We start from the raw sequence: 15,663 nt of genomic DNA, 5'->3' as shown, positions 1-15,663 counted from the left end.
AGAGCTTCTATAGCCAAAATGTGGCCAAGGTGGCAGCAGAGTAGCAAGCTTTACCTTTTGAGAAGGGTCATAAATGTAGATTACTGAAGGGCAGTCCCTCATGCTAGTACTGCAAACAAGTCCACTCTGCAAGGAGTGGGTGTTTATCTAGCTGTAAATAGCAGCTTACCATTTGCTTAAAATCCTCACAAAGGCGAACTTTCAGACTTCACAATCGGGTATGCCCATTCTGCAAAGGGCACTGGTTTGACGATTCTTTTGCCTTCTAGCCTACTGATTTCTACCTCAACTTTTGCATAAGACAAAAGGCACTGGGCAGACCTTGCAGAATTGCTTCCTGGTCAACATGCAAGGTAGTCTTTGGCTCCTTTTTGACAGCCCTTAGGCCTTCCTGAGAAAATTCCAGGTATTTCATTTGGATTTCACTCAGCAACCATTTTCTAATCGAAAAACGTTCAGCCAATCTAGCTGACTCTTTCTCAACTAATTTCGCCACATCAAGCTTGGGTCTGATCCTTTTACTACAATCAGTGATAACTGCACCAATTGCTTCTCATAGGAGGCCAGAACTGAAGTCATATCCTTGATCTGTAATAGCTCATTCACAGTCTGGCTGATGTCTAGTGAAAATATAAGATTTGGATTCCAGAGCAAATCTTGTTAAAGACTGGTTCTGCAATCACTGATACAGCTACATAGATATCGACCTCCATTTGAATTGGATGCCAATTTAACCAAACAGTAATTTGGATTGGTCCTGATTTGGATATTGCTAAGAAACGTAATTATTTTAAACCAGATGTAGATGGACTTTCCAGGGTGTGCACTCTCCTTGTTAGCAGCCTATGAGTTCTCTTATTTGATTCAGGCTTTATAGGACTGCTCTGTTGTCTCCAGTCCATATATTGGCAGCAACTGCAAAGGCTTGCTGTCCCAGATTCTGAAGAACATTTTAGTCATTTGGCTGAGATTCAGTTTTGTTTTGGAGTTTTGCTGTGGGCTAACCTAGGGTCCCTTTGCTGCCTACATTCAAGTAGAGTTCCAGTTGGACAGGTGAAGGTGTCCACTTCCATCAGGATACCCTGTAGCTCACTTGCTCTACTTACCACATTTTCTAATGCCAAAGCTCATGGTAATGCCTGTTTGAAGTCCAGTTGGGGTTCAGCTAGAAGACACATGGTTATGCTATTAGTCCCACATACCAAACTGTCTCTCAGCATCTCATTCAGGGTTAACCCAAAATGACATACCTCTGTCAGTTGATGGAAAGCAAGAGTAAAGTAAGATAAGCCATTTCAGTCAGCAAGCAGGTGGGATATGGAATAGACTGCCTGGAAGTTGGTGAAGTCAAGTTCAATTGTAACATTCAAGAGAACATTGAATGATTATTTTGATACAAGTAATGTGCAAGGGTTTGGGGGAAAAGCAGGAGATTGGCACCAGGTAATGAAGCTCTGTTAATATGACTGTGCAGGCATGGTGTGCCAAATGGCCGTCTTCAACACATCTGTGATTTCCTTCCACAATCATAGCTAGCTGTGACTTTCACCAAGTCTATCCTACATTTTGAAATTCTCCACCTAAATCTCTTTCCATTTCTTTTCGCCATTAGGATACTTCCTTAACAAAGCCTTAAAACAATTCCCTTATACGTCCTCTTAATCTTGGATTTATTTTTCCTTCCTCCATGAACATCTTCCTAAAGTTGTTACAGTTCCTTCTTAATCAGAAAATCCCAGTTTTATTGACAGGAGAATTAAATCAAAACTATTTTAAAAAGTTAATATTTTTTCTTCATGTGTAAATTTTCATCTGACCTTTCTCTTTAAAGTAGAATTATCATTCCCTTAGGGTGCAGTATAGTTTTCAGCAGAAAAAGTTTAAAATTTTAAAAGTATAGAAATGCTGTTTTTATTCTATACTAACCTTTCTCTGCATTTTATCAAGAAATTGTGATTCATCACATTTGGATCTAGAAAACAGAATGAAACAAAAAATAATGTGGCACATAAAATAGCTTGCCTTCAGGTAAATTCACCATTCCAGCCTTGTTCTGCTTATCATTGCTCAGACGCTACAGTAGTTCAGTCACTCCTTCCTCCATGGAGAAGGTGGTGTCTCTGATGAAGAGACAGTCCCAGAATAATCAGGGGCTGCTGGAAAGTCACCATCATCTACCCATTGGTCCTCAGAACAGAAGGCTGGGCAAGAGTGGGACAGGCATCATTCAGCCTAGTCCAAGTGTTTTCTCTTCACAAGCAGGAAGGACAATGCCAGGAGACAACCAGTCAGAGAAGGAACCATGCATAGGCCACTTGACTGTCTCACTCAGGACACTATGGAGGTGGCTAGACCATCCACATCAAGATTATCCCACTCGATGACCCTTGAGCCTTTGTTGAGGAGGATTAACTTACCTCAATCACCACCCCTGAGGTTGTCTGACCAAACCTCTGTGCCAACAGAGCAGGCTCTCTGCAGCCTGCCTGCACAGCAAGTTAGCTCAGTGCAACAAGCTGGAGAAGGAGTGAGAAGTGTCCTTAGGGTGCGAACACAATGTTATGTAATTACAATAGTTTGTTTTGCACACACTGCTATGTTAATAGGTTTTTTTAATTTTAAAAACTCTACTTTTTACAGTTTATTTGGTGATCTCCATTTTGGCTCTAGATGCTTAGTTTCTCAAAGCAGCACCAACCCTTTGCCATTAATGAGGTGCAATGGTTGATGGCATTCAATGAGAGTCAAATACATCAAGTAGGTGCAGGGGCAACACATATCAATGGCACCGGCTCACTCTGATACCTTAGTCCCCAAATCCCCTTCACTGTTGCTTACTGTTCAACTAATCATGTGTGCAGCAGCATACAATTAAGTCTGCTTCCCAGCTGTAATGATGGCAGGTAGATGCAATGCAAACAGATGGTCGGTGTTGCAGGATGGTGAAGACAAGGTCACCTGCCACAGACTCAGTCTAATGGCTATGTCCAATAAAATTCAACCAGTTTGGTCAGTAATGGTGTTGCTGAACCATTCTTAGTGATGGACATTAAAGTTCCCCAACATAACCCCCACTTCACCGCTTTCTCCTGGTGACGTTCAACATGGAGCAGGTCTGATTCTTCAACTGTTGGTGGGGTATGGGAAGGGTCGGTTAAGTAGTGATCTGGAGGTTTCCTTTCCTATATTTTGGATCTTATGCCATGACAATTTATGTAATATAGGGTCAATGTTGCAGATGCACAAAACCCACTTCTCTCTGTGTACACTGCATCATGAACACTGGCTGTCTATCTTGCCAGTAGAAAACAACATAAGCAGGTATGAGATCCACTAAATCAGGCTGCTGCTTAATTAGTCAGATGGTTAGGTTTGTCAGTTTTGGCACAATTCCTTCATGTTAGAAAGGAGAAATTTTGCAGTATTGACATTGCTAGACATGCCATTCTTTCCTTTAGTTGATTCTGGGTGCCTGTTCCATGTTTTTTTTTCCTTAAACTTAAGATGTTTGATGCAATGGAGTGGTTTGCTAGACTATTTGAGAGTGGATTTAGCTGTCAACCACATTGCACTAGTTGAGTTTTAATGGGCAGAACTGCAAGATTGGGTCGACAGCAGGTGACTTTGTCCTCACCAACCTGTTAATGGCAAATACATCTAGCCATGAGAGTAATATTCAGTCTTTGTGAAGACATAGAACATGGGCGGCACGGTGGCTCAGTGGTTAGCACTGCTGCCTCACAGCGCCACGGACCCAGGTTCAATTCCAGCCTCGGGCAACTGTCTTTGTGGAGGTTGCACATTCTCCCCATGTCTACGTGGGTTTCCTCCGGGTGTTCCGGTTTCCTCCCACAATCCAAAGATGTGCAGTTCAGGTGGATTGGCCATGCTAAATTGCCCATAGTGTTAGGTTCATTAGTCAAAGGGAAATGGATCTGGGTGGGTTACTCTTCGGAGGATCGGTGTGGACTTGTTGAGCCGAAGGGACTGTAGGGAGCTTAATCGAATCAAAACATGCATTACAGCGCCTTCGGCCCTCAATGTTGCGCCGCTCTATGAAACCAATCTGAAGCCATTCTAACTGACATTATTACATTCTTGTCCATATGCAAATCCAATGATCATTTAAATGCCCTTAAAGTTGGCGAGTCTACTACTGTTGCAGGCAATGCATTCAACACCCCTACTACTCTGAGCAAAAAAACTACCTCTGACATCTGTCCTACATCTATCACCCTTCAATTTAAAGCTATGTCCCCTCATGCTAGCCATCAACATCCAAGGAAAAAGACTCTCACTGTCCACTCAATCGAACCCTCTGATTATCTTATATGTTTCAATTAAGTCACCTCTCAACCTTCTTCTCTCTCAAGAAAACAGCCTCATGTCCCTCAGCCTTTCCTTGTAAGACCTTCCCTCCATTCGAGGCAACATCCTAGTATATCTCCTCTGAACCCTTTCGAAAGCTTCCACATCCTTCCTATAACGTGTGCAGTTCTGGTCACTGCAATACTCCAAGTGCAGCCACACCAGAGTTTTCTACAGCTGCAGCATGACCTCATGGTTCCGAGACGCAATTCCTGTACTAATAAAAGCTAGCACACAGTATGCCTTCCTAACAATCCTATCAACCTGGGTGGCAACTTTGAGGGATCGATGTACCTGACACCGAGATCTCTCTACTCATCCACACTATCAAGCATCTTACCATTTGCCGAGTATTCTGCATTTCTGTTACTCCTTCCAAAGTGAATCACCTCACATTTTTCTGCATGAATCTCCATTTGCCACCTGTCAGCCCAGCTCTGCAGCTTGTCTATGTCTCTGTATAACCTACAACATTCTTTGGCACTATCCACAACTGTACCGACCTTAGTGTCATCCGCAAATTGACTAACCCACCCTTCCACGCCCTCATCCAGGTCATTTATAAAAATGTCAAAGAGCAGTGGACGCAAAACAGATCCTTGCGGTACACACTAGTAACTGAACTCCAGGATGAACATTTCCCATCAACCTTCTGTCTTCTTTCAGCTAGCCAATTTCTGATCCAAACCATTCATTCACCCTCAATCCCATATCTCCGTATTTTGAACAGTAGCTTACCCTAGAGAACCTTATCAAATGCTTTACTGAACTTCATATACACCCTCATCCACCTGACTGGCCATCTGCTCAAAGAATTGAATAAAGTTTGTGAGGCATGACCTACCTTTCACAAAACCGTGTTGACTATCCCTAATCAACTTATTCCTTTCTAGATGATTATAAATCCTATCTCTTACAACCTTTTCCAACACTTTACTCACAACTGAAATAAGGCTCACTGGTCTATAATTGATAGGGTTGTCTCTACTCCCCTTCTTGAACAAGGGAACAACATTTGCTATCCTCCAGTCTTCTGGCACAATTCCAGTAGACAATCACGACAAAGATCAAAGCCAAAGGCTCAGTGATCTCCTCCCTGGCTTCCCAGAGAATGCTAGGATTAATCCCATCTGGCCCTGGGGCTTTATCCATTTTCACACTTTCCCGAATTTCTAACACCTCCTCCTTGTGAACCTCAATCCCATCCAGTCCAGCAGCCTGTTTCTCAGTACACTCCTCAACAACATCGTCTTTTCCAGTGTGAATATTGACAAAACATACTCATTTAGCAATTCCCCTATCTCTTCTGACTCCACACAACTACCCACTAGTGTCCTTGCCCTTGACTGGCGCTAATCTTATTCTAGACATTCTTTTATCCTTTATTTACCTATAGAAAGCTTTAGGGTATTCCCGCTCCTATCCACCAACAAATCCAAGATGGAGGATGGGAAACATTTCTGGCTGTAAAAGCTGCTCCTTTTTTGATGTATTTTAGGTGTTGGAGGTGATTTCCTCGAATTCCAGGAGCAGCAATTACTGTTTTATATGCTGTTACATTATTTTGGAACTTTGGAAAAAAAAGTCAAAACAACAGCACTTTTAAAAGGGAAAAGAACAAAGGAAGCACATGGTGAGGTCAGTGCAGGAGAGAAGGAGAGAAAGAAACTGACACTGCCTTTGCTGTTTGAATTCATGTACTGCTGGACATCGGAGTGCGTCTGGGAAAATTAACAAACAGGAAATTCACAACTAATCTTGGAGGAAATGTTGGGTGAAGTTCACAGCGCAGATGCATGTAAGTGTATTGTTCTACAGAATGTGATCTACAGAAAGTCTGCAGTAGTGAGTAGAGTGGGTTCTTTCTTGATTATATGTTTTTGGAGATATGTCTCTTGACTAAACTTTAAAATATAAGCCATAACTATAAATCTAACCTGGGGTAGTGTTCGTGGAGGAATAAGACAGTATTATTTTCTAGGTCTGTGGATTGTGAAGAAGCAAAAATGGTCTTTAGTAGAGTGATATGTGCTTCTTGTCAGATGTGGGAGTTTAAAGAGAGTTTAAGGATTACAGCGGATTATATCTGCCATAAATGCTGTTGGTTGCGAATCTTATCAGGTTGAATGGATCGGTTGGAGAGACAGTTAAAAGCAATGAGGAATTTGCAACAACAACAGTATGTGATGGATGTCAGTTATAGGAAGGAGGGAAAGTCTCAGATACAGTCACATAGATGGGTTAACTCCAGGAAAGGTAAGAGAGGTAGGCAGCTAGTGCAGGAGTTTTTTGTGGCTATACCCATTTCAAACAGGTATGCTGTTTTAGAAAATGTAGGGGGTGATGGATTCACAGGGAACGTAGCACGAACAGCCAAGTTTCTGGTATTGAGACAGGCTCTAATGCAACGAGCGACACGTCGGGTTCCAAGAGATCAATTGTGTTAGGGGATTCTCTAGTCCGAGGTACAAATAGATGTTTCTGTGGCCAGCAGCGGAAAATCAGAATGCTATGTTGCTTCCCTGGTGCCAGGATCAAGGATATCTCAGAGAGGGTACAGAATGTTCTCACGGGGGAGAGGGCACAGCAATAGGTCACTGTCCATATTGGAACCAATGACATAGGAAGGGAAAAGGTTGAGATTCTGAAGGGAGATTACAGAGGGTTAGGCAGGAGGTCCTCGAGAGTAGTAATATCTGGATTACTCACAGTGCTAAGAGCTAGTGAGGACAGGAATAGGAGGATAGAGCAGAAGAATGCATGGCTGAGGAGCTGGCGTATGGGAGAAGGATTCACATTTTTGGGTCATTGGAATCTCTTTTGGGGTACAAGTGACCTGTACAAGAAGGACAGATTGCACCTAAATTGGGAGGGGTCTAATATACTGGCAGGGAAATTTGCTAGACCTGCTCGGGAGGATTTAAACGAGTAAGGGGGGGTGGGGAGGTGTGTGGGACCCAGGAAGATAGTGAGGTAAGAGATCAATCTGAGACTGATACAGTTGAGAACAGAAGCGGGTCAAGCAGTCAGGTTAGGCAGGGACAAGGTAGGACTAATAAATTAAACTGCATTTATTTCAATGCAGGGGGCCTAACAGGGAAGGCAGATGAACTCAGGACGTGGTTAGGAACATGGGACTGGGATATCATAGCGATTACAGAAACATGGCTCAGGGATGGACAGGACTGGCAGCTTAGTATTCCAGGACACAAATGCTACAGGAAGGGTAGAAAGGGAGGCAAGAGAAGAGGGGGAGTGGCGTTTTTGATCAGGGATTGTATTACAGCTGTGCTGAGGGAGGATATTCCTGGAAATACATTCAGGGAAGTTATTTGGGTGGAACTGATCACCTTATTGGGATTGCATTATAGACCTCCTAATAGTCAGAGGGAAATTGAGAAACAAATTTGTAAGGAGATCTCAGCTATCTGTAAGAATAATAAGGTGATTATGGTAGGGGATTTCAACTTTCCAAACACAGACTTGGACTGCCATTGTGTTAAGGGTTTAGATGGAGAGGAATTTCTTAAGTGTGTACAAGAAAACATTCTGATTTAGTATGTGGATGTACCTACTAGAGAAGGTGCAAAACTTCACCTACTCTTGGGAAATAAGGCAGGCAGGTAACTGAGGTGTCAGTGGGGGAACACTTTGGGGCCAGAGACCATAATTCTATTAGATTTTAAAAGAGTGATGGAAAAGGATAGATGAGATCTAAAAGTTGAAGTTCTAAATTGGAGGAAGACCAATTTTGACGATATTAGGCAAGAATTTTTGAAAACTGATTGGGGGCAGATGTTTGCAGGTAAAGGGACGGCTAGAAAATGGGAAGCCTTCAGAAATGAGGTAATGAGATCCAGAGAAAGTATATTCCTGTCAGGGTGAAAGGAAAGGCTGGCAGGTATAGGGAATGCTGGACGAGTAAAGAAATTGAGGGTTTGGTTAAGAAAAAGAAGGAAGCATATGTAAGGTATAAAGAGGATAGATCAAGTGAATCCCTAGACGGGTGTAAAGGCAGTAGGAGTATACTTGAGAGGGAAATTAAGAGGGCAAAAAGGGAACATGAGATAGCTTTGGCAATTAGAATTAAGGAGAATGCAAAGGGTTTTTACAAATATATTAAGGACAAAAGGATAACTAGGGAGAAAATAGGGCCCCTCGAAGATCAGCAAGGCAGCCTTTGTGTGGAGCCACAGAAAATGCGGGAGATACTAAACGAGTATTTTGCATCAATATTTAACTGTGGAAAAGGATATGGAAGTTATAGACTGTAGCGAAATAGATGGTGACACCTTACAAAATGTCCAAATTACAGAGGAGCAAGTGCTGGATGTCTTGAAACACAAAGGTGGATAAATCCCCAGGATTACCAGGTGTACCCTAGAACTCTGTGGGAAGCTAGAAAAGTGATTGCTGGGGCTCTTACTAAGATATTTGTATCATCGATAGTCACAGGTGAGGTGCTGGAGACTGGAGGTTGGCTAACGTGGTGCCACTGTTCAAGAAGGGTGGTAAGGACAAGCCAGGGAACTATAGACCGGTGAGCCTGACCTCGGTGGTGGGCAAGTTGTTGGAGGGAATCCTGAGAGACAGGATGTACATGTATTTGGAAAGGCAAGGACTGATTAGGGATAGTCAACATGGCTTTGTGTGTGGGAAATCATGTCTCACAAACTTGATTGAGTTTTTGAGGAAGTAACAAACATGATTGATGAGGGCAGAGTGGTAGATGTGATCTATATGGACTTCAGTACGGCGTTCGACAAGGTTCCCCATGGGAGACTGATTAGCAAAGGTTTGATCTCACAGAATACAGGGACAACTAGCCAGTTGGATACAGAACTGGCTCAAAGGTAGAAGACAGAGGGTGGTGGTGGAGGGTTGTTCTTCAGACTGGAGGCCTGTGACCAGTGGACTGCCACAAGGATTGGTGCTGGGTCCTCTACCTTTTGTCATTTACATAAATGATTTGGATGCAAGCATAAGAGGTACAGTTAGTAAGTTTGCAAATGACACCAGAATTGGAGGTGTAGTGGACAGCGAAGAGGGTTACCTCAGATTACAACAGGATCTTGACCAGATGTACCAATGTGCTGAGAAGTGGCAGATGGAGTTTAATTCAGATAAATGCGAGGTGCTGCATTTTGGGAAAGCAAATCTTAGCAGGACATATACACTTAATGGTAATGTCCTAGGAAGCGTTGCTGAACAAAGAGACCTTAAAGTGCAGGTTCATAGCTCCTTGAAAGTGGAGTCACAGGTAGATAGGATAGTGAAGAAGGCGTTTGGTATGCTTTCTGTTATTGGTCAGAGTATTGAGTACAGGAGTTGGGAGGTCACGTTGCGGCTGTACAGGACATTGGTTCAGTCACTGTTGGAATATTGCGTGCAATTCTGGTCTCCTTCCTATCGGAAAGATGTTGTGAAACTTGGAAGGGTTCAGAAAAGATTTACAAGGATGTTGCCAGGGTTGGAGGATTTGAGCTACAGGGAGAGGCTGAACAGGCTGGGGCTATTTTCCCTGGAGCGTCAGAGGCTGAGGGGTGACCTTATAGAGGTTTACAACATCATGAGGAGCATGGATAGGGTAAGTGGACAAAGTCTTCTCCCTGGGGTCGGGGAGTCCAGAACTAGAGGGCATAGGTTTAGGGTGAGAGGGGAAAGATATAAAAGAGACCTAAGGGGCAACCTTTTCACACAGAGGGTGGTACGTGTATGGAATGAGCTGCCAGAGGAAGTGGTGAAGTCCGGTACAATTGTAATATTTAAAAGGCATTTGGATGGGTATATGAATAGGAAGGGTTTGGAGGGATATGGGCCGGGTACTGGCAGGTGGGACTAGATTGGGTTGGGATATCTAGTCGGCATGGACGGGTTGGACCAAAGGGTCTACTTCCATGCTGTACATCTCTATGACTCTATAACATCTCATATCTCCTCCTCCCTCGACTTAGCTCTCTCTTTAGTTCTTTCCTGACTACCCTGTAACTTTCAATTGCCCTAACTGAGCCACCACATCTCATCCTAACATAAGCTTTCTTCTTCCTCTTAACAAGAGATTCAACTTCCTTCGTCAACTCTGGCTCCTGATCTTAACAACTTCCTCCATGCCTGACCGGTACATACTCATCAAGGACACACAGTAGCTGTTCCTTGAATAAACTCTATATTTCTATTGTGCCCATCCCATGCACTTTTCTTCACCATCCTATGCATCCTAAATTTTGTCTAATCGCATCATAATTGCCCTTTTCCCAGCTGTAGCTCTTTCCCTCTGGTGTATATCTGTACCTTTCCATTGCTAAAGTAAACGTAACTTAATTGTGGTGACTATCAAAGTGTTCACCTACCTCCAATCATCTTTGTTATCCTATCCTCTACATCTCTAGAAGCCTATAGAAAACTCCGAAACGGGTAACCTTTTCTTTCCTGTTTCTAACCTCAGTCCATACTACCTCAGTTGACGAGTCCTTAAACATCTTTCCTGCAGCCATAATACTGTCCTCTTTTAAAATCTTCTCTCTGTTCTTACTGAATATTCTAAATCCTGGAACCGGCAACAACCATTCCTGTCCCTGCTTAACCCATGTCTCTGAAATGGCCACAACATTGAAATCCCAGGTACCGACCCATACTGCAAGTTCACCTACCTTATTCTGATGCTCCTGGCGTTGAAGTAGACACACTTCAAACCAACTTTTTGCTTACTGGTACCTTCTTGTGACCCTGAAACCTTATTTTGGACCTCCCTACTCTCAACCTCCTCTATCCTTGAACTACAATTTAGGGTCCCATCCCCCTACTGAATTAGTTTAAACCCACCCAAAGAACATTGGGGTGGCAAATATTTACCACCCCAAGTCACATTGAGGATACCATCCATTGTGTTCTGTGGCAGTACCACCAGGCTGAAATGGGATGGATTTCAAACAGGCGAAAGTTTTCAAATAGACCTAGCAGCTGAAAACTGAACATTCATGACACACGATGAGCTATCAGCAGCAGAGAGAAGACAGGTGCAAGAGACGCCGGGAGAAGTACCTGTCAGGAACAAGTTGAAGCTTTTGGAAACAGTAGAGTCTGATGACACTGCCAGTTCGCAAGGCGGCCATGTTTGTCAATCAAAAGTTGCCGCAGAAGCAGAGCAGAAGAGTCGGACATCGCACAGAGCCGTGGTAATAGGGGACTCCATCGTGAGAGGAACTGACTGGGGTTTTTGTGGCAGCAGACGGGATTTAAGGATGGTGTGTTGCTTTCCTGGTGCTAGAGTGAAAGACATCGCGGACAGAGTGCAGGACATCCTCAAGGACGAGGGTGAAGAGCCCGAGGTGGTGGTACACGTTGGCACAAATGATGTCGGGAAGAAGAGGAGGAACATACTACAGCGAGACTTCGCAGAACTAGGAAGAAGGCTAAAAAGCAGGACGTCCAAGGTGGTTATCTCCAGTTTGCTTCCAGTTCCTCGGGCTAGTGTGGCCAGAAACCGGGAGATAATGGACTTGAACGTGTGGTTGGGGAACTGGTGCAGGAAGCAAGGTTTCAAGTTCTTGGATCACTGGGGTATATTTTATGGTAACCATAAATTCTACAAGAGAGACGGCTTGCACCTTAATAGATCAGGGATCGGCATTCTGGCAGGCAGGTTTTCTGCTGCAACACCGCTACATTTAAACTAAGTAGCGGGGGGGAGGGGACAAGCTGGATGTTTAAAAAGGAAATTGATGGGGTAGTTAGAACAAGAGAAGTCAAGAAAGACAACTGTATCAAGGAGGCAGAAAACTGGAAAAGGCATCATGCTGTAAAGTTGAGTGAAATAAGGGTTGAGGGGAAGGGTGAGAGCAGTAACAAATTAAAAATTCCATATATGAATGCACGAAGCATTAGACACAAGGTGGATGAGCTTGAGGCTCTTTTGGAAATTGGCAGATACGATATTGTGGGGATAACTGAGACGTGGCTTCATGGGGACAGGGCCTGGGAAATGAATATTCAAGGCTACACGTGCTATCGTAAGGACAGACTGACGGGCAGAGGAGGTGGGGTGGCCTTGTTGGTAAGGGAGGATATTCAGTCCCTTGCGCGGGGGGACCTAGAGTCAGGGGATGTAGAGTCAGTGTGGATAGAGCTTCGAAACACTAAGGGTAAAAAGACCCTCATGGGAGTCATCTACAGGCCCCCAAACAGTAGTCTGGATGTCGGATGTAAGTTGAATCAGGAGCTGAAATTGGCTTGTCACAAAGATGTTACTACAGTTGTTATGGGGAATTTTAACATGCAGGTAGACTGGGAGAATCAGGATGGTATCGGGCCTCAAGAAAGAGACTTTGTGGAGTGCCTCCGAGAAGGATTTTTAGAGCAGCTGGTGCTGGAGCTGACCAGGGATAAGGCGATTCTGGATCTGGTATTGTGTAACGAACCAGAATTGGTCAGTGACCTCGAAGTGAAGGAGCCATTGGGAAGTAGTGACCATAATACATTAAGCTTCAATCTGCAATTTGAGAGGGAGTGGGTACAATCTGAAGTGACAATATTTCAGTTGAATAAAGGGAAATATGGAGCTATGAGGGAGCAACTGGCCAAAGTTCAATGGTTCAATACCTTAACAGGGAAGACCAGTGGAGGAACAATGGCGGATATTTCTGTGTATAATGCAGAAGTTGCAGGATCAGTTCATTCCTAAAAGGAAGAAAGATCCCAGGAGGAGACATGGGCGGCCGTGGCTGACGAGGGAAGTAAAGAAACATATAAGGTTAAAAGAGAAAAAGTATAACTTAGCGAAGATAAGTGGGAAAACTGAGGACTGGGAAGCTTTTAAAGAACAACAGAGGATTAGTAAGAAGGAAATACGCAGAGAAAAAATGAGGTATGAAGGTAAACTGGCCAAGAATATAAAGGACGATAGTAAAAGCTTTTTTAGGTATATCCAAGGCAAAAAAATGGTTAGGACAAAAATTGGGCCCTTGAAGACAGAAGCAGGGGAATATATTACTGGGAACGAAGAAATGGCAGAGGAATTAAATGGGTACTTCAGATCTGTGTTCACTGGGGAAGACACAAGCAATCTCCCTGAGGTAACAGTGGCTGAAGGACCTGAACTTAAGGGAATTTCTATTTGCCAGGATTTGGTGTTGGAGAGACTGTTAGGTCTGAAGGTTGATAAGTCTCTGGGACCTGATGGCCTGCATCCCAGGGTACTGAAGGAGGTGGCTCGGGAAATCGTGGATGCGCTGGTGATTATTTTCCAGAGTTCAACAGAATCGGGGTCGGTTTCTGAGGATTGGAGAGCGGCTAATGTTGTGCCACTTTTTAAGAAGGGTGGGCGGGAGAAAGCAGGAAATTATAGACCAGTTAGTCTGACCTCAGTGGTGGGAAAGATGCTGGAGTCTATTATAAAGGATGAAATTACGGCACATCTGGATAATAGTAACAGGATAGGACAGAGTCAACATGGATTTATGAAGGGGAAATCATGCTTGACTAATCTTCTTGAATTTTTTGAGGATGTAACTCGGAAGATGGACGAGGGAGATCCAGTGGATGTAGTGTACCTGGACTTTCAGAAAGCTTTTGATAAAGTCCCACACAAGAGGTTAGTGAGTAAAATTAGGGCGCACGGGATTGGGGGCAAAGTACTAGATTGGATAGAGAATTGGTTGGCTAATAGGAAACAAAGGGTAGTGATTAACGGCTCCATTTCAGAATGGCAGGCAGTGACCAGTGGGGTACCGCAGGGATCCGTGCTGGGACCGCAGCTTTTTACAATATATGTAAATGATATAGAAGATGGTATCAGCAATAACATTAGCAAATTTGCTGATGACACAAAGCTGGGTGGTAGGGTGAAATGTGATGAGGATGTTAGGAGATTACAGGGTGACCTGGACAAGTTAGGTGAGTGGGCAGATGCATGGCAGATGCAGTTTAATGTGGATAAATGTCTGGTTATCCACTTTGGTGGCAAGAACAGGAAGGCAGATTACTACCTCAATGGTATCAAATTAGGTAAAGGGGCTGTTCAGAGAGATCTGGGTGTTCTTGTCCACCAGTCAATGAAGGCAAGCATGCAGGTACAGCAGGTCGTGAAGAAGGATAATAGCATGCTGGCCTTCATAACAAGAGGAATTGAGTATAGAAGCAAAGAGGTGCTTCTGCAGCTGTACAGGGCCCTGGTGAGACCACACCTGGAGTACTGTGTACAGTTCTGGTCTCCAAATTTGAAGAAAGACATTCTGGCTATTGAGGGAGTGCAGCGTAGGTTCACGAGGTCAATTCCTGGAATGGCAGGATTGCCTTACACGGAAAGACTGAAGCGACTGGGCTTGTATACCCTTGAGTTTAGAAGACTGAGAGGGGATCTGATTGAAACGTATAGGATTATGAAAGGACTGGACACTCTGGCAGGAGGGAACATATTTCCGTTGATGGGGGAGTGCCGAACCAGAGGACACAACTTAAAAATACGGGGTAGACCATTTAGGACAGAGATGAGGAGAAACTACTTCACCCAGAGAGTGGTGGCTGTGTGGAATGCTCTGCCCCAGAGGGCAGTGGAGGCCCAGTCTCTGGATTCATTTAAGAAAGAATTGGATAGAGCTCTTAAAGATAGTGGAGTCAAGGGGTATGGAGATAAGGCTGGAACAGGATACTGATTAGGAATGATCAGCCATGATCATATTGAATGGCAGTGCAGGCTCGAAGGGCTGAATGGCCTACTCCTGCATCTATTATCTATAGAATTATGTTCAACCACAATCTGTAATCTCAAGACTCTACTTTCCTACTCCTAATGTGCTGCCTGACCTGCTGTGCTTTTCCATATTACTCTTTTCGAATCCAATGACCTTTGTGTCATCTGCAGTCTTACTAACCAACTATCTATACTTTCATCCAAATAATTTGTCTATATCAAAAACAGCAGAGGTCCCAGTACAGATCACTGTTATGAATCTCCAGCCAGAAAAACACCCTTCCACCATTACCCTCTGTCTTCTATGGGAAAGCCATATGTGCAGATTTTTATTGAATTCATATTCCACCTTCCACCATCCACCATCTGTGGTGGGATTTGAACTCAGTCCCCAGAACGTTAGCTGGGTCTGTGGATTAACAGCGAGTACACCACTGAGCCATCATCTCCCCCCAAAAGTTCTAAATCCAAAACAGCCAAGTTACCGTGGATCTCATGCATCTTAATTGTCTGGATGAGCATACCATGAGGAACCTTGTCCAAAGCCGTACTAAAATCCATGCAGACAACATCCACTGCTCTACACTCAATGACCTTCATTTCCTCCC

At 43.9% G+C, this 15,663-nt stretch overlaps 1 protein-coding gene across 1 annotated transcript in view; it reads right to left on the bottom strand.

Moving 5' to 3' along the window:
- Positions 1-15,663, bottom strand: part of LOC140463231 (synaptonemal complex protein 2-like) — a 377,524-nt gene that overhangs the window by 248,912 nt on the left and 112,949 nt on the right. Inside the window, exon 4 of the mRNA XM_072557016.1 lies at positions 1,927-1,972. Coding sequence (XP_072413117.1) covers positions 1,927-1,972 — 46 coding nt within the window. The remainder of the gene's footprint in view (positions 1-1,926; positions 1,973-15,663) is intronic.

The sequence above is a fragment of the Chiloscyllium punctatum genome, chromosome 37 (assembly GCF_047496795.1).
Source record: "Chiloscyllium punctatum isolate Juve2018m chromosome 37, sChiPun1.3, whole genome shotgun sequence".
Taxonomy (NCBI): Eukaryota; Metazoa; Chordata; class Chondrichthyes; order Orectolobiformes; family Hemiscylliidae; genus Chiloscyllium; species Chiloscyllium punctatum.
Note: the sequence above shows the minus strand (reverse complement) of the source record. Positions and strands in the feature narration are given on the sequence as shown.